General features: G+C 42.6%; 1 protein-coding gene across 1 annotated transcript in view; it reads right to left on the reverse strand.

Annotated features, from left to right (window-relative positions):
• brinp1 (bone morphogenetic protein/retinoic acid inducible neural-specific 1) overlaps positions 1-25,048 on the reverse strand; it is a gene marked incomplete at both ends in the record, with an annotated part of 74,037 nt that overhangs the window by 40,240 nt on the left and 8,749 nt on the right. Inside the window, 3 exon segments of the mRNA XM_084482871.1 lie at positions 395-450; positions 453-563; positions 4,143-4,333. Of these exon segments, the coding sequence (XP_084338997.1) occupies positions 395-450; positions 453-563; positions 4,143-4,333 (358 nt within the window).

Genomic DNA, 25,048 nt, shown 5'->3' on the forward strand with positions numbered 1-25,048 from the left:
ACTGAAATCCCGCTGCCTGGCACAGAGAGGACCGCTGTGCGTTCTCTCTCCGATTGGATAAAGTGAGTACGATTTATTCCGGTTTACTGCAGAGCAGAGGGATCGGAAGACTGCTTCCGAGCAAACATTCTGAATGGGGGATGGCTGTCGGAATATAGAGCTATTGGACACTTGTTTTAACGGATAAATATCGCTCACAGAGGTTTTTTACTAACTGTTACATATATGTAACTCATTTTATAAATTAAAACAAAACTCAGGAACCTCAAAAACGAATTGAGATCTCGATCTCAATCCCACAAACCAAAGAAAAGTTAAAAAAAATTAAAAGTAATGAAGTTATGAAACAGACCCATATATACGTGTACCACTGTAGTGAAGTCATAAAACAGACCTTGATGGCGTTCGTGGAGATCTGGATCTCGTGCAGCTTCCTCATGGTCCCGTCCGGTCGATGAAGTAGGAGGACGCCAGCTGATGCAACGCCTCCACATTCTGCGTGGCGTTGGCCAGCTTCCTGTCCAACTTGTTCTTGGCCATGTACATGGTGAGCGCCTCTTCCCCTTGAGAACGGCAACAAAAAGGTTTTCACCACGTCACCGTTGACAGACGATACACTTATGCATACGTACAAATGCAAATTCAGCTGGCAAAATATAAATATATACCGTATATAGATATGTTTACAAGCCTTATTGTTTATGCTGTTTTCAACAGCATAGCACTTGTGGCAGTTAGCCACAAAGTGCTAGCTAGTGACCAGTGCTTTATACTTTTGATTAGATATAGTGTTGCTACTTCTCGGTATTAAGTTTGTGTATCCACAAGTGATTTTTCTATTGGATGCATGTCCTTGAGCAGGAACAATACATGTACTGTAATATTTGTACAAAGACACACACACACACACACACACACTTTCCCTCCGTCAAGAAACCAGATGACAACCGAACAAACCCTCAAATCTCCCAACCACAAATAAATGCATAAACCCAATCTCAAACCCTTCTACTCCCCATTACATCCCTCACTGTAAGTGGTCCCTGTGATTCCGGGCACTCTAAAGGTCAGCCCTGTACATCGATGGGAACGCGTTCAGAAGCGCGACACATTTGTTCACACACACCTCCCCACCCGTGACCGATTATTTTGGCCCAAAGCGATGCAGCGGGATTGGCCGGTTATAGCTGGTGGTGACCGTGACCGGAGGAGGGGGGGGTGGGTGGTGGTGGTGGTGGTGTGGGGGGGTGGGGGGGCTGTGAGTTTCAAGCGACACCCACCATCATCACAGTGACGCGTCCCGGGGGAGGGGATGGGGGTGGGGGGGGCGGGGGTTGTTAGGGTAACGTTACTCACATGCTCTTGACTTGCTGCACAAAGACAATGTCTGTGCATTAACTAGCGGGGGGCACCTTCGAGACACGAGTCATTAATGAGCGGGGTAGGGTTGAAGGGGGGGGGGGCTTCTTGCTCAAGGATCCCTACAGGATAGGCCGCTGGCGACGGGGTTTGAACCCAGAACCTTGGTGATCCTGGTTGTCTCAAACACCATCGCCGGGACGCCGTCCTCTGGGCTGTTGAACCACACTGAGGTAAGGAATGTTTTCTGTCAAACATCACAGGACCTGGTCTCCAGCCACGACCATGTGGCCTGTTGCCAGGGGTGGATTGATTCAACAACGTCATAACGGCATGTTAACAGTGTCCATGTGATCTTGGGTGAAATCGTGCGGCTGCCATTTTTCACGGCTATGGGCCGCCCTTATGCAGGGGGCTCCGTTTTATGGGCCAACCTAATGCTATAATGCATGTTGATGGATCTGTAGAAGGAAAAATTTGGTGGACAATATTGATTAACTTGTATAACATTAACACCGCTTCACCTCTCTGGGCTTTTTGTGCTTACTAGTGTGTGCGAGTGAGAAGGGCCGATTCTTGAGTGTGTGTATGTGAGTGCTTTACATATGCCTGTGATTGCACCTTGATGTTACATAATGCGGCACTGCGATATCCCTTAAGAGGGAGCTAGGTAGGAGTGCACAACCACTACAAAAGGAAATAATGGAAATGATGCGTACCGCAAAATCCATAAATGGCCCTGCGGCCCGACAAAAGATGTGCAACACAAAAAGAAATGGAGGTTGTTTTTTCTCCCGGACCGAACAGTACACACAGATGACACAACCCTCTGTGGCCGCACGGCGGGGGGGGGGGGGGGGGGGGCAGTATGCACCGTGGTCTTGATCTCCTTTGTCTGCCTGTTTGATGGCTTGTGTGGCCCTACCCCGATTGCTTTATGGAAGGAACAGTGTTTTTAATGGCCCGTCGTCCCCGAGATTAAAATGACAGACTCCCGGCTAAGCAGAATGCCCTGAAGGTTCAACGATGATCTGCCGGCACACGGGGAGAGATGGGATGTGTTGGTAGATGGGTAAAATGCACAGCTTAGGAAAGAGAGAAAGAGAAAGATGGAGAGTATAATATAGTTGAATGTGTCTTTAGATATGATGCCCTGGTTATGGATATTGGAATTATTGTTAATGTGACATTATCATTGATAGTATTCATATCACCATGGTTTGGGTATGATATTGTTGTTATTATTCCAACCAAAAATATATATTTTAAGTTTTTCATCATTAGCACATATTCATCCTACGCTCACATGACATGTTGGTGGTACACCGATCCTGCTTTCCCGGTTTTCAATACGTTCATTCAACAACAATATCCCACCTCAAATATAAGATTTCTTATTTCACTAATTAAGTGTTTCTGTGTGAATAAACTCGCAGATCTGTTTGTGTATAATATTGCATCTCTAGACCCACTTTCACATCACCGTCCACCATATTCCCCCTTCCACAGCGAAGATGAATTATTTAAGCCAAGTGTTTTGACATTCAAGTGAACCTCCAGATTTAAGAAGGAGGGATGGAAAGACTGCTGCGGCAGTTTCTTCGCCTGTTAAATGCTTTAAGCTCCAGTTCCTCCAGTAATGTATCACTGTTGAAGGAGCTAACGTGTTTTTTTGCGGGAAACTTTCATTATTATTAGACTTGGAAGATTAGCCAACTAAAAAGAACAAAAGCAGACATTCTCTTTTGGACGCGGATTAAAGCTGAAACCTCCATGACTAAACACATCTTCAACATGGGCAACAGAAATGGCATGCGTCTAGACAAGGATTAATACGTGTTTGGAAAACTGATGAACACACACCAGCACCTTCTGAATTTAACTATTGGATTCAGTGCCAGTGTCTCCATCGAACAAAAAGTGACGCAATTACATCACGTATTGCACATTTTTTACGTTTGAAGTATTTCTATATCTATACAGTATATACGTATGTTTGGAGTATCATTGATTAGAGTTAGCCCCGTCATGGGTATATCACCAGGACCAAACGTCAAGACCCGTCGATAGCGCCGTGAGGCTCATGCTAGGCTGCTTCAAGAAAACCCATCTGACCAAAACCACAGGCTGCCCGGGCACCCGGGTCACCCATCAGTGATGTTTGAGGACTCAGACTCGAACTCACTGGGACATTTTTCAACCATGGATGCACATAATGGGATATTACGATTTACTATGACGATTCGGAGCGCTTAGCAGACGCTTTCATCCGTGACCCCTTGCAGCGAGTTCAGACACAACACACAAGTCATTATTGAGCCAGTGGGGGGCGGGGGTTGGCATCTTACACTGGGACGCCTACAGGTAGACTGTGGAGAGCAGGGATCGGACCCAGGGTCTTTTTTCTGCTGGGAGTCGTCCTACCACCAACTTGCATGAGCGAAACGCTTTATTGAAAATAAGATTGAATGAGCTGAGGCGTGAAGGCAGAATATGCACCAAATTACTTCCCATTTCTTTGTTTTGTAATACACTTTGTATGCCTCACATTTGGATTACACCAAACGATATTACATTGAAATCCCCTGGAACCCCCTATGAATCAATAAGTCCCCCTAACTTTAGATTGAGTCAATGAGCAGAGGCTTCCGTTCACAAAGCGGCTTTCAAGTGGAGCCGAGAACATTGAGAACATTAAATCAAAGTTAGGAGTAGTTACATTCAAAAAAAAAGAAAAAGAAAAAAAAAGAAATCAAACCGGTTGAAAAGTGGGGTGCACTTACCTCCGAGGGTGGCCGAGATGAGGATGTGGGTGCCATACTTCTTGATGATGGTGTCGATGAACTGCTGGGTGGTGGGCCTGCGTCCCAGGAGCCGGACGCTGCGCTGGAACTCGGGCATCAGGGGCACGGGGTTCCGGATCAGGTCCCGCCTCTCGATGGCCGTGTTCCTCACCTTCCAACGTGCAAATTCCCTGGAAGGAAGAAAGCCAACGGGAGGGGGGGTCAGCGGGGAGCCACGTCAGAGCCAACGGGAGGGGGGTCAGGGGAGCGGTGATACCGTTTGATCGACGAGTGAAGGGAACGTTTGCGCGACCACAACGTCAGAGCAAACCTAGTAGCAAGCTGGGGAGTGGTTGTCAGAACAGAAGGTACTGGGTTCGATTCCCAATTATCACAGTCTACCTGTTAGGCATCCTTAAGTAAGATTCATGAACTGCTCCTTGAGGACATAGTTCAATGTTCTTCTTCTACTGGTTTTAATGGATGATTACTTGAATAAATGTGCCCAAAACAAGCCTTAAAACCACAAAGAAGAACGACAGTAATACGAATCGCATCACACACACCCACATCCCCAATCTCTCACCCACACAGCCACACACACACACACACACACACACACACACACAAAATAATGCAGACAGGTAGACATGTATGTGTGTACAGACATGTACAGACATGTGTACAGGAACCAATGCGTACATGAAGCAGATCCGCAGAGAGACGTGATTCAACTCCCACTCTCCTTCTATTTATAAAAGCCATTAAAAGCAGACGCTGAGTGATCCAGTCAGGGGCTCATCATTGTGACTGTGCAAGCCATAGGTGCCCAGCTGCCTGTAAACGATTGACCTTCAAAACCGCACAATCAGAGCACAAGCCCCGCCCAGAGCGATGGTCGCACATCGCAATGAATTACCACTGCACATGTCGGAAGAGGAAATACAGAACATGGGAGTGGGTATATATAAACGTTTACCTGTATATACACTGTTGGTGTGTGTGCGTGTGATCGTGCGTGAGTGTTTGGGTGTGTGTGTGTGTGTGCGTGCATGCGTAAGTGCGTGTGTGTGCGTGTAAATTAGTAAATGTGTAGAGCCATATCACATCATTTTTTAATTGTTTGGAAGAAGTCTGAGAGCAATTTTCTTGTAAAATTTAATATTCATGCGACATTCAAAAGGCAGCTTAATTTAAAGTGCATTAACCAGAATCAAAAGCTTCCAAAGAAATCCAATCTTTTCCCACAAATGTCAATGTGCTAAACTATAAATAAGGCAAAAATCCTGCATACAAATCACATAAAAGTCAGTGAGATGGCAGGCTGTTTCTGTTAAATTCCCCATTAGAAGCATTATGAGCTTCAAAGTTTCACACAGAGCTGTGAAATGAGTTGGATTTTGGATACACTCTTAAGTGAAATAGGATTGTAGCTCCAATTGAGCAGGTGCCTGAAGAGTTGATGTGATATATATTTTTTGATTAACTGGTTCGATCCAGGGACAACATCCGCCATCTGCTAATTTGATTTTGGAGTGGAAAGGTTTGGGTATCATTGAAAACAAACCCAGTAATAGAAACTAGTACATCTGGTAATTATGCATGGTAGGTGACGTACGTCGAGATATTCTCAACGTATGCTTAGTGTAATGACTCAGATGAGTGCCTTTGCATGCTCACCTCACAGGTGTGGGGGAAAACGTGCCTCTTTAACACTCTCCAGCTTCTGTCACACAGACACACATGCACACTCTCATACACACACAAATCAGGGAGATGTATTGGTGGCATGCCTGAGACAGCTAATTCTTATTCTCTCTCTCTCTCTCTCTCTCTCTCTCGCTCTCTCTCTCTCAACCTGTTGAAAAGCTTTTTTATAATTACCTCTCGTTGAGCCGTTGGGAACAAATTCATGTAAATTGCATTGTGTCTGGCTGGTGCGTCAACAAATCTCAAGGCAAAGTGGGCAAGATAATGAGCCGTATTAAGTCTCCACATGAATTAACTCATGATGAGATGGTGGTCTGATTGTGCTCCAGCCTGTATGTATATGTGTGCATATGTACATACGTAAAGAGTCCTCCCTTCTCTTTTCTTAGACAGTCTGGGCAAGTGAGTGTTTTTGTTTAGGGAGGGGAATGTATACTGTAATAATGTATTTTATAAGCATGCGTACATAATTGGGTGTTTTGAAATCCGAAAGGCAAAACATTGAGAGTAAAAGACTTAAGCGCATTTCTAAATGCTGAAATGGAGATACTCAGAGATATGAGGCACATGATGGAGGTTTTGCATAATAATAGGCACATTAAGAAGAAGAGTCTGAATCCCAATCTCAATCGAAATCGGAATCAAAAGAAAAAACAATCAAAGTCAAATCCTGATCATTATCATAAGAAGATTTAAAAAAAAGCTGAATCTAAAGAAGAGTTTGATTCAGGCAACACATTTGACAATTTGGTCCATTTTCTTGACACAATATTATTGTTGTATTTCACTTCAACAAATAGACAGAAAAGTAAGATATAGATAATATAGCTTATGGCCATCTCAACAACTAACTTGTCTTCCATGTGTTTATTGCGCTCCTCTCATTCTCAGGGGTTCTAAAGAGCTCATTTATAACTTTAAATTGAACATATAAGTTATAACAAGGCAACAATTTGCTAGGTTGCACCTTAGAGGTATCAGTTAATAATGCTCTACTCTAAATCTAAAGTTAAAGCTTTACCTTTTTTTGTATATACTGTATGTATAGTGTGAAGTAGTGAAGTAGAAAGCGTCTACACATATTATTTCTGATACTTATGTATTTGCTTGTATTTGAAAAAGTTATTTTGGACGTCTGTTATGATCTTTCTTCATCTTTAAAACAATTAATATTGAAATGGTTGTATGTACGGTGTCTTTAGTTGACTACATTTAATCACCTTCATCTGGACTACCAGATAATCTAGCAGGGGTTCAACATACATAACCGAGATGCAAAGAAATGTCTGAAAGATAACATGAAAATGTACACGATTAAATTGAACAAAAAGGGTTTCTCTGCAGACAAATGACTCAGCGCACAAAAGATATTGTTAATTCCATGAGCAGATTCTGCCAGAGTTTCTTTTTCTGCCATTGTTAGTGTACTGTGCAGGCACACTCACACACCAACCCACACACACGTGTATTCTGTAAAACAGGCAAACACATGCACACACAACCGTACCCTGATAAACATGCATGTTTATCACAAGCCCACAAGTGCAAACACAACCCCCTACACACTCACACGCACACACACACACGCACACACACACACACACACACACACTGACACTCACAAGCAAAAACAACCACAATCAATCAGACTAAGTCAACAACCCTGGAGAGCACGCGATAAAGAACGACACTGTGAGCACGTCCAGACCGAGAAACATGGTTGCGACAATTATGCTCTCTCTCTTTTGATATGTATCCTCTCATACTACGACTTGTCTCTCTCCCTCTAGATCCATTCTAGATCCGTCAGACCCCTCACAGTGGCTGTTTCGTCATGGCCTGGTGCCGTTACCACAGCAAACAGATGTGGAAGCCATATGTTTTTGGGGACCCCTCCTCTGGCCCAGATCGGCCAGGTGAGCTGACGGGACCTGGGATGTGGGCCAGGAATTTACTGCGCGATTCTAACGTTCCCAAGGCTTCCTACACCCAGCCACGTTCTAACGTTCCGAGGTTTTCTGCGCCCAGCCACGTTCTGATGGCCGACACCTTGAGAAGGAGAATATGCTGTTGGAGTTGCTGTATACTGAGTCCATGGAGGCTGACTGCCTGAGTGACCATTGTTATGCTTATTGTCTGTTGCTAAGTGACGCATCGTCCTTAGCACCCTCAGTAATGGTGTTCTTTTGTATTATTATAGTAGCGGTAGTACAACTGATAGTTGAGTTTTGCGTATTATAAGTGCATTATTATCATAATATTGTTATGCTCGTATTCATATTATTGCACTATTTCAATAATGTCAATATGTATACATATAATCCCTAAAAAGGAAAGCAGATATCACCACATGCAGAGTATGAAGGCAATATCCACTCAAGGCAAAGGCAAATCCACTTCACCAGCAATTCAACCCCAATCGCGAAATAGGAATAAATAAAAGGTGCGTAGATTCCCATTAGAAATACTACCTGGCCATAAATCCTTTTGAACAGCCATTTCCTTTCCCCATTTCATTCTGCCTGCTGCTCTGTGGTTCACTAGATGACTAAATAGCACCGGAATTATAGTGGCCACGCACAGCCAACTCTGAACCCTCCCCCCCCCCCCTCCATGTCTCCCCCATGGATCACAACAACAACAGCGGAGTTTGGGTTTTAATGACTGTTCTGGTTGTCGCTGCACGGCCACTGCCGCTGTTCTCGACATCGCTGTCTAAACGAACCTGAGAGACCCGACAACACGCTGCGTGTTAGCCAAATGGAGGAATTCTCGACCATACTCCGAGCTCCCCGCCGCCTCCTTTATTAGGTTATTTTTGCTGCTTCTCTCGCTCGGTGTTCGAGAACAAGAGATACGTTTGGCAGATGTTTGACGTGTTTGAGGGAACTGCAGCAAGAAACGAGAAACAGAAAAAAAAAGAAAAAAAGAACGTAATGATGATCATATGGCAAAGAGATGGATGATTAGCATTTTAAATGCAACGTTTACTGTTACATCTTGTTCAGGTATAATTCAACACCTGAACGTGTTCCACGACAATGGCCTGAATTCGACACTTTCTCTGAGACAAACAACTTTTCCCTGAAGGATCAGTACATAAGTGACATCATTATGCATCAGATCTACAGTACAAAAAGAGAATCATTGTTAAGAAACTTGTGACAAACAAACATACAAAGCAACGAACAAATAATGATGCCATGTGTCAGAATTGCTATCCTCAAAAAGGCACTTTGATTGACACAGCAACTGCCTAAGCCAAAGGCCAAACATGTTTTCCCAATTTTTGTATTCATGTATTTCTTATTTATTAATTCATTGTGAAAGAATACAAATCCTTATTTCAAACGCTTGTTGTTTCACTCCCCCGCCTTTGTAGGGAACCGTCAATAAAAATGGATGCAATGTGGATGACTTCAAGTGCTCTCAGTTCTGATTCACTTTCGTCTAAGTCAGTTTGATGTAATTGCCCCTTACCGCCCCTGCCAACCGTGACAAGCACCAAGATGTTGGTTATTTAATTTTTCTACATCCCTACAAGTAAATTGTAAGATCTACTGTTTTTGCGATGAAAAGTAACTAAAAGCAACATAGTTTAAGACCGGAGAAATAAGAACATTGCATTCATTACCGTTTTTACCTCCCTCTAGCTGCCCATACAATGTTATGTTGTGTTGTGAACAAATACACACATACTTTTATATGATTGCTTCTTTGTGTTAGAGGGAAGAGACACACACACACACACACACACTCAATATGTATCTTATATTTTACATTGCATTACATCCCTTTCTTCTCATCCGTGACCGCATCCACTGCGATGAACACAACATGTTTGTGTGCATCTGCCCGTGGTACACCGCTATGTTGAGTGAAATATTGATGATCCACTGACAGGGGGAGCAAGACACTGTAGTGGTTGTGATGTTTGACTCCCAGAAGGTACCGGGTTCGATCCCCCATGTCCAAGGTCTACCTGTAGGCGTCGTTGGGTGAGGAGGACATGAACCCAGCCTGGTCCTGCCCGAAACTTTACTGTTAGTGCCTTTGGATTAACGTGTCTGCTAAAGTCTAATAGTAGTAGTAAGTAACTATTGGCTGCACTTATTCGCTTCCTATACTTAATGTGATGGGGTAAAGTTTTAGTGAGTGTTGTTTAGTGTTCGTAATAACACAGTTTAAAATAACTAAAAAAAGCTACTGAAAAAATAACGGCGTTACCTAACGCCGTTATTTTTTCGGTAACGGGGTAATCTAACTAATTACTTTTTCCGTCATTACCACGCCGTTACCGTTACTGACAGTTAAATGCAGTGCGTTACTATGAATTGATTGAATAAACTGTAATCCGAATGCACCCCTGGCTCCACACAAACTGATAGTGAGGAGACCGGGTGGTTTAACAAAGAGATAAGCGATTATTATTGGCTAAGGCAGAGTCATGTTTCATGGTAGCCAATCAGAGCCAGTGTTTTTAGACACAAGCCAGGATACGAGTGCCACACGCACACACAAACACCAAACAGATTCGATGAAGCAGCAGAAATGGCGAGTCCAGAGCAATCCGATGAAAAGTTGGCATTTTCAAGGTGGAGATATAAGCACTACTTCAAATTCATTGAGGTCAAAGGCAAGAATGTGCATGTATGCATGTGTGCAAGAATGTGCAAGTGAACATTATGTCCAGGAGCAAAGACTTTGTCGACATCCGTTGTAAGCAACTGTAATTTAATGAAGCATCTCACAATGACACACGCATCTACAAAGCTACTTTTTTTTTTTTTACAGTAATGCAAATAATTACTTCCCTTGGTAACTAGTTACTTTTATTATAGAGTAATTCAGTTACTAACTCTGTTACTTTTTGGAACAAGTAGTGAGTAACTACAACTCATTACTTTTTTAAAGTAACGTTCCCAACACTGGTGTTGTTATTGTTTTGCTGTTTTTCGATCTTCTTCACCTCAAATAAACAACATACTTTTTTAATATAATACCGCTGCTGATAGAAAGGACGATCAAGGGAGTGGAGATGGAGGAAAGTTATGAGTCGAAAAATAAATAAAAGATTACAGAACATCAGCCGAGCAGACCAGGGGGAGGGGAGGGAGTCCTCCAGCTCAACAGGGTTACAGACAAACAATTCACCGGCAATATGGAGGTCTTATGTGCACTCGTTTTGGAAAAGCAGAATGTATTCTCTTAAAAGGGGCTGGAGTTGATCCAAGTATGGATTACAAACTATAAACATATATGTTGAAGTTGTATAAGCAAGTTTATTGAAGTTACCAAATTGCTAAAAGCTTTTGTCAGATGCTGGAGGGAGTTTTTTGAATATAGACTAGCTGACTGTTTTTGAATTAGCAATACTGTTCAGGACTAGAGAGTACAAAAAAACTGAAAATACAAAAAAAAGGTATTTTTGTATTAATATAACTTACTACCAAATTGTTTTAGTCAATGTGAAATTGTTAAGTTAAATACTTGCCTTAACTGCTCTTCAATCAGTGAACAGAAATGTTGCATTGAGTTGATTCACTTGGCGAGTGACTATGAATCATGGTGAACCAGCCTAACTTCTCAACAGCCAATTGAACAAATTAAAAATAAGTTGTGGAATTCAGACAAACACTCTGAAACAGGTAGATTCACAAAACATAAGAGGAAAAAGAATGGTTGCTCTAAAACTATTTGCTTGCATCGAAAGTCTGAAACCCATTAAAGGTTAGCAAAGTTATTCGCACTGCCGAACAAAAACAATCAAAAGCAAACAAAGGCTTCCCCCCAAGTTTCGTCTTAGATTACCAGAAAGGTGCTTACCTGGGAGTGGATGGACTTTGATTGTATTTTAAAAACGCCACACACTCCACTCCATCAGTTCGCCGCTGTTGCTGTGGTCAGCAGAATTCAGCCTCGCAACTCATTCAACTCGCTTCATGTTTTTTTATTATATCCTTCAAACATCTGTGCTGAGCGGCAGGGCCACAGAGTAAGTAAACAAACCCCTTGCACATGTGCACTCGCAACATCTGCCTGGCAGTGATTTCACACAGATGGTTAAGGGGGGAAAATGGGATGCACTATGATGTCTATTTAGTCATTCAACAGACTAGTTAGTCACTTTACCAGACTCTTTTATCTAAAGCGACTTACAGTGGATTTCTATTTCGATGCATGCCGTTCACAAGCAGGTAAGGGGGTAAGGGAGTCTTCCTTAAGGATGCCTACGGGTAACCTGCAGACATTGGGGTTCAAACCCACAACTTCAAACCCTGAACTCCCTCAATGGTTAATGGCGGATTCTCTGTGACAGAAACAACAGGCCTGGCTCGTGGTCTTGGGGAGTCATGGGGTTCTGGACCACCATGGACGTCTACAAACAAGACGCAAGGTGTCGATTCGGATGACACTGGTGAGCAAATGGAGGATCGTGTGATGTGATGACGTGATTGTTTGGATGTTCGACAAGTAACTTAAAAATAAATGGATAATACCTCAATAAAAAAATACTTACATTTGGGATGCCTTAAAGGGGTAGTTCAGGATTTTGGACAGCGGGTCTCATTTCCAAGTGAGCCAGTGTGTTATTAACCATTGGAGACCGTTTTCAACACTTTTCATTCAGTCCTTCTAGTTGCAGAAATCGCTGGTGCTAGGCTAGCGCAAGTCGAGGGGAACTGCAAGCCTGCCAATAAAAACAGTTTTACCCACTCCAAAGTACACCCGATGCAAACCAATTATAATGCCAGACTATCAATGTAAATGTCTGTGTTGATAGAATAATATTAGAAATAAAACTATCCTTGTATCGCAATGATCATATTACATTTTGGGGGACTACTTTCTCAGCAGTGGTGGAATTTCACTTTTCTTCGGTGTAGCAACCAATTCACTACAGCAGAAGGTAAACAGAGAAGTGCACTTCAGGTAATATCAGTCCACCGCTGCTGTAGCTTGCTTCCAACTACAGGGATTATAAAGTAAATGCAACGCGATGCAAGGGTAAGTTTATTTCTAACACTATTCTATCAACACAGACATTTACATCGATAGTCTGGCATTATAATTGGTTTGCCTCGGGAGTGGGTAAAACAGTTTTTATTGGCAGGCTAGCAGTTCCCCTCGACTTGCGCTAGCCTAGCACCAGCGATTTCTGCAACTAGAAGGACTGAATGAAAGTGTTGAAAACGGTCTCCAATCATAAATAACACACTGGCTCACTTGGAAATGAGACCCGATGTCCAAAATCCTGAACTACCCCTTTAAAAGGCTTAATGTGATAATAGCTTAGCCAGGCGAAGACATCTTGTGTGTTCCCTTAAAATCGAAGCAATAAATGCATTGCATCGTCTCTGGAGAAGAACCATGTTGTTCAAGAAGATGTTGTTTTCCCTGACAAAAAGGAGGTAGGGTTGTGCCTTATTGTGGGCCGATCGTGTTAATGTTCTGAAGCCTCCTCAAGCCGCCACCGTAGTGTCATTCTTCAATGAAGCTACTTCTTCAAGAGAAAGCCAATAAGTACTTCTGATGATGATGATGACTATGATAACCTCGGCCTTGTGAGGCCAATGGGGCTGACTTGCTGTTTTCCAAAATTGGGAACAGTAGCTGAAGTAATATTAAGACCATCGTTTTTCTTGTTACGCGACACGTAACGGACACATCCCCTTCAATGCTGTACATTTAGAAAATGAAGCCACATTGGCACTATCATGGATTTTAGGTATTTAAGTTGCATGTATGTTTTCATCTAACTGAATATTAATGCGATTGTATATTGATAAAATATAAATAAGCGTTATGTCTTCAATTTCCCCATCTCAATAAATGAAAAAATAAATCACTTTTTCATAGTACTAGTAAGACGTTCCCTTTTGACATTTTCACATTAACACTCCAGGCTTCCTCTAGTTATTAGATTATAATTCACTGTGTGTGCTACTTGCGCCTACTAACTCACTAATTACTAATTTAGTACACCCAGACTGGTCTCTGTGGCCAACTGTTAGTTTAACCATTTAAACTCATTATCAGTCATTATCCATCGATTTAGCTCCATGGCCACAAATTATGGCCACAACTCCATAAGGATAACAACCCCATACAAAAAACAATATAATAAAAATAGAAGGTTTCAGCTCTTTGAGGAAAACACCACATCTTTCTCCTTTACTTCACTCCTCAAAAATAGTGTTTCATCTTTGACTTTGGTTGGGACATATTCAGACTACCTGTGGTGTCTGAAGGCTGGTGCAGGCCGACTCCCGGTTCTCATCAGCAGCATCAAAGTGATGTACTGGCAGATCAGAGACCACTACAGATGACAAAATGCTGTTTCAATTTAGATAAGCATTTTTTATTCAACATAAAAGTTATTGTTACTTCAACACATTCATGACTAGTAGACTTATTAGACTAATCTATTCTAGCAGGGTTTCCCGCAGCACTTTACAGCTTAGGCGGCCGCCTAAGCAACACAGGCCTGCCGCCTTAACTACGACGTCTGCAACATTTTTTTTTGTGAATATTATACAAACGTATAATATTCACAGACGTCAAGGCGCAAAGTACTTTTTTTTACTTTTTTCAAAGTACTTTGTGGGCGGTTCTACGGCGCTGTTGCTATTATGACGGCGAGATAAATGAGCTTTGTGCCCGGCGCAAATCTAGAAAGGGTTGGGCTGAAACCTGTAGGTGTGTTTTGGGCGTAACATGCAATAAACCAATGAGAGTTCCACATGTCATCCCCTTTAAGACCCAGCGCATTTGACTTGGCGAGTTGATATTTTGACAGCGCGTTTGCAGTCTCCGCTGAGACAGATGCATGACCACATGAATTTCAAACTTCAAATGGCTCAGTTTATGGCCAAATAATAGGCATACCGGTAATTCACACATGGTATAGCGTTTTGTTCTTCAACTTCAGAAACACTGATTCGTCATGTAAATTGCGGCAAAGACAATTTAAAACATATATGATATGCGGACGCGGTCCTCGATGGCTGCAACTGTGGGTCTATTTAATGATATGCGGGAATACATTAACAAACATTGTTTGTTACCAGTATTGTATACATTATCGTTATCGACTTGTGTTCATAATATGCATGTGTCCCCCCGTTAATATACATCGCCATGGACTGTATTATGTGTTACGTGTTTAGTTTGCGTGTGTTTAAACAGATGGGTGCGCGCACACACGCGCACCAAGCATCACCCGCATTCATTCATTCTTTTAAACACTCGCGGTAAAACTATGTTTTCTCACAATCAAATACTCATCAATCCTAAAAGTAATGGGCTTGTACACAATGTCTGTGTCAAGAACATATGTGTTTGCTGTACTGTGTTTGCAGATGCATTGATTTAAAAGTACAACTTACCGCTGTATCAGCTGTTCTTTCCCAAATAATTTAACCAACCATTTACCCTAAAATTAGATTTTGTTTTGGAAGCCTGGAATATACTTTGCTCGAATGTATTATTGTTATCATTATTATTATTATTATTATTATTATAATGCATGCCATAGCCTACTATACTTCATTCATGTTCATTCATGCAGCCCTATTGAAAAAAATGTTTCCACAATCCACACGCTATTTCTATGCAGTTTCACACTTATGAATAATCTTTGACATCATAATATTTAAATCAGGTTAATAGTTTACATGTTTGTGCTGTGTATAGCCTACGTGTGTGTAAGCGTAGGCCATGTTGTAGTTCCGACCTGCCATAGCACATCAAAATAGCAACAACAACTACGCTATCCGCTATAGACCAGGTATTTTTCGGTCAGTGGCGCAATTGCATTGGCGCATTTTTTAGATCACTAAAATAGCACCAAGTATCCAAGTCTGACGGCCTACCCCACCACCTTAACTAACACATTTTCTGCGGGAAACCCTGTCTAGTATCCGCTTTTTCTTTCTAATGAACACAAAGATAACCAATACAATGTGAACTAGACTAGCTAGACCAACTGGGCTATATGTGTTCAAAACCTTTGGCTTTTTTTGGTGTTTGGAGTTGAGAGATTCAAGTTAAGTCATTTGATTGGACTACAAGAAGACAATTATACGGCTGGGGTGAATCTAGATACAATCCTTTCCACCCCCTTCTGTGCATATTGTTTAACAAGTAGGCTCAATGTGGTTGCAATTAAGTGAATTGCTGGAAAATAAGTTTGAAATGAATCAGGACATGCCCGGTATTGTGTGAGAGCAGCCTAGATATAGATGTACATATTTGAATTAAACATCATATTCAATCAAAAATTTGCACTCTTTTTGCATCTCACATTTCCTGGTTCAAATGGGCGCCGTCGCGTTATGGTCGTTAACTCTCCCGTGATTGACAGTTAATTGTGTGGGTGTGACGCCATGGTCACACCCACAAGCAGCCACTAGACTTCGATCGCAGCTTGTGGCTGCGATCACGTGCGGACAGCCATCCCAAGCCACTCAAGAACTGTTCCAATCCTCCTCTCGTCATCAGCAGCGCAGCCAGCGCCCCCCCCCCCCCCCCCACCTCCGGGCCTGTGCTGCCCTCACAAAGGTACATAACCATCCCTTCGATCTGAACTGAATCAGCCAACTTTTCTGGTGCATCATATAAAAGGCTTTCATCGGCTAAGATAAACGCTAATTCCTTGAGGAGCAGAGCAGACTTATCCGGGCACGGAGGGGGGTAAGAGAGGCTGATGTAATGGTATTGTTTCCCATAAGATTAATTAGCAACGTCTCTTTGCATTCCAACTAAGCATCGACTCCTTCCCTTTCACTTAAATTGACGCTAGGTGCCCACCAGGATCAATGGTGGAACACAACATACGTAGATACAATACCAACAACGATGAGAGCTGGATTCCAGTGGCGTTGCCATTTCAACAACAGCGTGAACAGCACGTTGTGGCTGAAAAGAACACAATATACCGAAATAAAACCGATCCCACCAAACAAAATGTTCCGTCAGAAGAATCGATATTCTGTATCACTGATTCTTAAAAGAAACTGCTTTTCAAAGAAAAATGAAAAAAATGCTTGCGCAATATGCCCCCCGCTACAGCAACAACTTAAGGTTGCACAAATAGAATATGTGATTCATCTCGACGTACGTCTCACAAGCTAGCAATGCCCTTGCATAAGATGGGTGTTCAGGGCTGGGGAAACAGGCTTCCCCCCCATGGCATAAGATTAGACCTACCATGAGGCATGGGATATTCAAGGCCTTACAGAGGGCACTGTCTTACAGATTGTCATGTTTTTTTTTCCTCTGTTGTACTCCCTCTTGTTTTCGATGCATTGCATAAAAGATACGGGCCCCTTTATCGGAAAAAAACTTTGAAATCATACCCCATGCTGCCAGAGACATTTGCATGAGTCTGAGGAAACTAAATCCGACAGCAAAGGTCTTTCATAATCGTCAGGTAACACTAGATCAGACTTAAGTTAAAACAGGAAGATCTTTTTGAAATGATAACCCTTTTGAATACCACATTAGATAACACATCTAGTAAATATTATGCAGTGGAACATTAGGCAAGAGAATGTGAATATGAAATGCTATTGTGGTTGGTGCACACCGGGCTATTGAGCTTCTTTCAGTTCTATTCTGTTGTCCTTTAGCACTGATGTGGGCAGACACAGCAGGTAAACAGTACATAAGATCTGTTGTCTTTTGGGAAAAATGTGTGATTCACTGTTGCTAAACAAAATGATGAATACAATCAGCATAGAGGAGATGTAAAAAAAAAAAAATGAACCACACGCTTGCAATGTGTTTAGTGGGATGTTTGTTTTTGTTATAGATGTATGCTAGAAATGCTGCACCTCAGAATAACAGACTGCAAACAGGCTGACAGAAAAATCGATTTTAACATAGCTATTAAATAATACATACACATTACACAACAATGATTTCTAAGGTAAAAATCTCAACTGAATTTAGCTACACTACAAACAATCCCAACGTATCCACTGAGGGTGGTTGAAAAATGATATTATCTGCAAGATAATATCATCTTGAGACGTTATATTGTTGAATGTATTCAGGTATCCACACTTCAATATACAGTAGGCTATGTGCTGTGCTCACATACGTTCACTTAATGACGCGCGCACACACACACACACACACACACACACACACACACACACAAAATATCACCAATGGATGGAAAAAAGGAAAGAAGGAACAGAAAAAGAGAGACAGAATAAGTAAAGAAATGTTGTATCTTTGCCATTATATTGGTTTCATTATATTACTGCCAACTGCTATATTGGCTGGCAGAAGTCATTTCTTCGACTTCTGTTCTCTAAAAAGTGTTATTCTCTCAAAGCTGTTTGTGACTATCCTAACAGATGGAAAGTAGGAAATATTGACAGTGAGGAGCTAAGAGGTTATTTTTAAGAATGAAAATCTTCTCTCCAAATTGGGCCTCATAAAAACACCTACATACTGTATACCTTCACATAGCCCTAAAAACATGACAGCATGTCTAAACATGACTAAATCTTGTGTTGATTTCGTTTTGCTGTCTCCTGAGCAATGATAGGATGTAAGACTAGAGTGTTTTAGAAAATAGAATGTGAATCATAGTTTGGAGTAGGCTTTGTAATTTGCATGTATCAAATAAAATGGATGCACAAAAACGAAATCCTTTTATTCATGTTAAGAATTGAATAGCACATGGTGCTGGAAGCTGAACGCATGATGGTGAAATTACCATTTCAACTGTCAATATAATATTTTCTTCAAAGTACATAATGTTTAATCATATAAAGCTAAGCTATTTTTGATAATTAATTTGAGACTGGGTACTACAAAGTAAGACTGGATTAAGAGAAACTAACAAATAAAACAAATGAAAGAATTGCTTTCAAAACCTTCAAAGAGTTAAAAAAAAAAGTTTGTGCTGAAGAAGATATTGTTTTATTTTAACGCCTGACCCGATTATTAGTTTAATTAGGTACTACTTTTATGAAATAAAATAAACAGTAATTACTGGTAGTCTGAGATGTAATGTGACAAAATGAGTAAAAGAGGTGAAAGTAAACAATGATATTCTTTCTTAATGGCTAATAGAGTAAATTACCATTCTTACTTTGCAAACATATCAAATGACTAAGTAATTAAATCTGAAGCTAGCGCAGACTACAAAATAAGTCTAATTTACTCAGTCAGGAGTTTTTGCTGAGTAAACTCTTAATTTGAGCAATTCCTCAGAACTTTGTGTTATTAATCAATTAGAAGAAAACTTCTTCAGTATAAATGCCAGTGTTCCAAAAATATACAAAAAAGGATAAAATATGTATAGGGTTTTTGCAGCCCACACAAAACGGTATGCACAGAAAGTTAATTTTGAATTGTTCAAAATCAAAAGACAACAAATAAATAAATACAGAGAAGAAATGCTTTGTAAAATGAAAACGTTTCTCTGTTCTGCCTCTGCCTCTATCAACAGTAGCTAGGGTTTGTAGATTCCAGGCACACAGTACACAGTGAAGGCGTTTGGCAGATGATGGAGTAACCTGTTTATGTGTAGATGACAGAAGACTCCCACTTTTATTTTTTGTAAACTCATACAAGTAAACAGGGGAGCAGAAGTTTTCTGGATAAAAAAGCTTTAATTTAACTTTTACATTTCTCAGCCCATCTCAGAAAGTCATTTTCATATTCATATTCAATCAATATTATATAAAATATATATATTATTTTTTTGTATTAGATCATTTAAAAAACAACAACCAATTTAAATTGGTTGAAAATTAAAATGTGATTGTTATTTATCCAGAAAATAAAACACAGGTCCCCCATTTACATGTAATTGTTCACAGGCCAGTCTTGGTCTCTCCAATATCTTGGCAACACAGACATATTGCAGCCAGGGGCCAAAGGTTCTCACTATTATACATCTAGATGGATACCCCAATGTGTGAGGTAACTAAAGGGTAGAGTTTGAAATGCCTTGTGTTAGATGGTCCACATCATACCTGGTGGTAAAATAGGCACCATTTTAACCTACCTGGAAATGGGACGCAATCAAACCCTAGATTAAAGGCATTAATACACACACCATGAGTTTGATTGGAAAAAAAAAGCTTGGCCAACGACTGTTACTGTCGTTGGCAAATATGGTCTGCAGCTGTCAGGCAAGGAAGAAGTTGGTGTTCAGCTCTTAGCCTTGGCTCCTTTTAGCATGATGAAGTGAAGTCCCCTTCACACACACCTATGGATTGATTCAAGTCGATGCTTTACTACCACCGGGACCATAATGTATGCCAACAAAACTCTAATTAACCCAGAAACGTAAAAAACAGACAAATTGCCGATTGAATCACTAGGGTCTTAAAATATTGACTAAACAATAAAGTCTGCTGTCCTTGTGTGATGTGTTTTGGTTTTTAATCGTTTTTTCTTGGGTGTTGCTTGAACAATGGTGATTGGAGAGTTGAGGCCTGTTGCTACTATCTTAATACAAACTTAACCAGCAATCCCTGATTACTATCATAATTGTATAACTTCTACTACTAGAATGATAAACATAATAACAATAATAACTATTTCATTGCTCACACAATTTTCAACATTCTAAAAATATGCATTTTGCAAAAAATAGCTCATACATCGTACCTTTCAGTGTACTATGTTCAGAAATAGCTGCTATTGCCTGTGTAGGCCAGCCGATCGCAGTGCATAGCCCGGGGAGCAGTTGGGGGTTTCAGGTGCCTTGCTCAAGGGCACCTCATCCGTGGGTGAGGACGTAGAAGAGTGTTGCACAACCACTCCCCCCATCCATATTTTTGCCTACCGGTCGGGATTCGAACCGGCCACCCTCCGGTTACCGGTCCAACTCTTTAACCAGTAGGCCCACCGTTTCCACCCCATCCCCACATTTTCACATTTGAGAGCCATTGTCATCACGTCCCTCCTCATCGACTCCCTGAGCTAAAGCTGCTTCAACGCCCCCCCCCCCCCCCCCAACCTGCCATCACGGTCGTCAACGGCCAATCACGGTGCAACCGCTGGCGCCAAGGTCAACTCGCCCATGCAGTCGAGAGGGAAACAAATGCAAGTGCCAGTGGCCCCCAGATGTTGCTCATCCCCGTCTCATCCATTGGCCGCTGCATCGCGTTCTCCATGCGATAACTCTCATTACCGCGCAGAGCAGCATGTGGACACCGAGGGTGGTTCATCTCTCTAATGGGACGCGTCGGGGCCAAATTCAGATCTTCCAATGTCAAAACCCCGCTCCCTCGTTCCCCGGTTCCCCATAGGCTGAGAGAGAGGGGTCATCAATTGTTGCGTTATGCCGTTGTCGACCTCAATGCAATTTCTCGTACTCGGTAATGGTACTCGTAATGGTTTCTATGAGCCGTGCACGCCGGTTCACAGTCCCTGGTGTGGGGAGGAATATGAACACCACACAAAGAGTAACATAAAAGATAATGAGAATAACTATGGATTTTTTTTAACGAAGAATTTGACGTTGAAATATAAACGTACAACATGCAACTGAAATTCATTCTGATATCGGGAGTTCCTCCTTCTGTCTCGACACAAACCTTTATAACTCCATTCTCTCTCTCTCTCTCTCTCTCTCTCTCTCTCTCTCTCGAATGTTTACACATTCGATATCCAGCAACTATGACCAACGTGCATCCAAAGCCTATGTTATGTCTGTTGAACCATGAACCTGAACAGAACCGTAAAGAGGCAGATTGGTGGATAACACCCCTTATTATTGGCCTGGTTAGAAAAGTAGAGTATGACATGTCGAGTACACTCTACACTAGAGGTAGTGTAGAAAGTGTAAATATAGCCCTGTGCAAAGTAGCAAAAGTGACACAAGCACACTGGGGATCAATTTATGTGTTTGTTTACCTGTTGTTGCCGTGGCTTTTGTTTTATGGTTGGATAGAACCGTTGAGGGAATATGGGAAATTGTCAGTCTGCGGGTGACAAAACAAATGTTCTACATATTGTTCTATCTGCAATTCAATTTAGCAGATGCCCTCATCCGAAGCGATTTTACGACTGCCTCTTGCTCAACGAGGCCTATGGGTAGACCGCCCGCATTGGGGTTTCAAACCGTGAACCCTCGCCTGCCATCATTAGAATCTTGAGGTTTTATCCAACCCTAACCCCACTTACCCATCACCTCATCCAACCCTGTTTAATTGCATTCAGCTACTTTGTGATTTGGGATTTGTGTGCTAATGGATATACAATAAACTGTAGCCCAAACATCCCTTTGAAGATGTGGTGTGAAGGAAGACTGACCTCCCCCCCCCCCCCCGCCACCAGCCCCCCTACGGCTCCTGCGTTCCATAAGCTTGACGACTGCAGTTTGCATATCCTCTGCATCAAAAGCTCCACGCTCACTTTCTTGTGAGAGAGAGCATATGAGAGAGAGAGAGAGAGAGAGAGAGAGAGAGTGCGGGCGTCTCACGCAGTGAATTAGTCACTACTTAACCCTGACACTTCCTCCCAGTCTTCTGGTTTCTCCTCTAATTACCATCCCTTCCCCGTCAGTAATTAAGTCCTCCCTGCTGCGTGGGCTGATTATTGCTTGGTTGGCAAGAGGAAGTGGCACCCCCACCCTTTCCAACCCCCCCCCCCCCACTGCGCCCCCCCACCTCCACCCCCTTGCCTCACATCCACCCTGCCCCTCCATCGCCTCCGCCGGCATCGACTTGATGCTGTTGTTGATCTTCCAGAAGAAACGTGCAGCCGAGCCGAGAGAGGCGAGTCGGCGTCTCGTACGGGTCCACTGCTCATCTCCAGGCAGAGGCAGCTCGGTGCGATAACCCACCGAAGAGTTACGTGGGCGTGTGATTTGTGTGTAGGGACTTGTGTGTATATGTGTAGGGGTGCGTGTGTGTGTGTGTGTGTGTGTGTGTGTGTGTGCGTAGGGGGGGGGGGGTGTGAGCGTGGCTGTGAATGTGTACTGTATGTGTTCATGTATGCATGCACGTGCAATTGCATATCAGATTTGACTACCCAGGCGAAACCAAAATAAGTCACAATATGTGCACAATTGGTTTTACCAGGTGCAAGGTGCAAGAGCAACATTGTGACAAAATGTGCATATTTATTCCCTGTTCGAGGCGACGCTGCATATTGCCAATCGAGACAACGGCGCACGTCCACAGTCCATACACACACACACACACACACACGCACACACACACGCGCACACACGAGGTGTTTGATGAAGGTGCCAGGCTGAGTAGGCTATCGGCGCGGCTAATAGAAGAGTAATGTTACGTGACAGAGACATCACTCTAGCACAGAGAGGCCTGCACGGCTGAGGGCACGGAGATAGAGGGGGAGGTGAGGGCAGGGGGCGGGGGGGGTGGTGGGTGGCAAGCAGATGCATAGCGATCAGCCAGGAGGCCCCTGATTATGTCTCACCTTGGCTCTGACCTTTCGGTCCGGCTGCCTCGCTAGAAGCCCACTACCCCATCTTTCATTTGACCAGCTGCATTTTGGATCAGCGACACATTTTTCACCCGCGTCACGCATGCAGGCACCTTCTGTTGTAGATCACCGCCTGAAAGCGTCTACCCGGAAAGTAAATGTATCGTCTCCTTGTACTTCATCTTCTTGAGGCTATGCCTTTTAATGCTGCGCCGTATCTGCAGACTTCCAGAAACTCTTCTCCCCGTGTCTGTAGCTCTCTCACGCGCCTCCCTCCGTCGCTCTCTCTCTCTCTCTCTCTCTCTCTCTCCTCTATCTCTGCATCGCGCCCCTCTCTGTATCTATCCCTGGCTATCTCTCCCGGATCGCCGCCTGCTGAATTAAACATTGACCTCGACCACCCTATCTCGAAACCAAATCTACCCGGTGAATCCCAATGTCCCGCCCCTTACTCCGTCCAATTACGGACAGCCCTGTCCAGACCTGTTCACGGTCAGGTCATACACTCTGCGCTCGCTGCTTTATAAAAATTGAATGGGGTGCAGATCAGCCAGCCTCTTAAGGAGAGCCGTTGACACTGAACATAAAAGAAATTCAGTGCGCCCATTCAGCGACGCCTCTCCGTGTCCTCCTCCACAATCAATAGACACCCTTTATTATCAAAGGGCGGCAGCGGGATGACGTCAGTGACGGCGGACAATGCCGCAGGTCCCCGAGTATTAATAAAGACGAGGAAAGAGGACGGGAGGGGAGATTACAAGCAAGGACACAGGGAACCATCTGTTTAATGAATAGTTTAGAAGGGGACGCTAACTAAAAAAAAAAAAAAAAGAGTGTTTGCACATGCAAATGGCCGCCTCAGATCAGCGGCGAAGGTGTCGTGCTGATCAGCTGATATGTCCAATTAGGAATGTGCATAATCTCCATGCATTAAAAAACAAGCACAGGTTGTTGTCGGGCCCGCTGATGAATTAAGATAGTCTGCCTTATTTTCTCGTCCAAATTTAACGAGAGAGACGTGAGCATAAGGAAAGCTCCGGGACATTCTGTGCAGTATCTTAAGAACGACTTTGGTTTGGGACATAAACACTTCTGCACTTCAGAAGGATCCTCATCGCAAGAGTTTGCGCTATCATTTTTTTCAGGTACCACTTCTGTTATGAAGATCGAGTGTTGTGCATCGTGTTCATAAGCAATAGCAGACCGATCTCAGGTGGCCAAGTGCTTCTGAGACACACACCAGTGGCCCTCTGGGACGGTTTAGGGTTGTTTTTATAGGGGGGGAATTATATATGCCACCCCAACAGAAAAGGTCATTGGTATGGTTAAAGGATTGAATGGAAAGGGTCAGAAAGCACATTAGACTTGATTATGTCAGAGTTTTGGAGTGGGTTAAGGTCAGTGCATGCTGTTTCGTAAGGCTAACTTCACAACCTTATGGGTCTGGAATCCATGCTTTTTTAAAATTAAATTATGTAGTAAATAATTACATAATATAGAGCATCGCCAACCGGTGTGGACACTCAAAGCACTCAAAGACACTTTATGCCTCAAATGCAGCATCAACCATCAGCTTATCCAGAGCTGTTGGGTGTTAAGTGCCTTGCTCAGGGACACCTGGCTAGATCGAGTGCCTTCAAACAAAGACATTATGCTGATTAGTTGATACCCAGGATAATGCAACAAAATGGTTTGAATAAAACTAAACTTAAAATGAAGTTCAAATTTGTTGGTAGGTTAGGAATGTCAAACTAAAAGGAGTAAAC

This window comes from Micromesistius poutassou (genome assembly GCF_964030765.1).
Source record: "Micromesistius poutassou genome assembly, chromosome: 18".
NCBI lineage: Eukaryota > Metazoa > Chordata > Actinopteri > Gadiformes > Gadidae > Micromesistius > Micromesistius poutassou.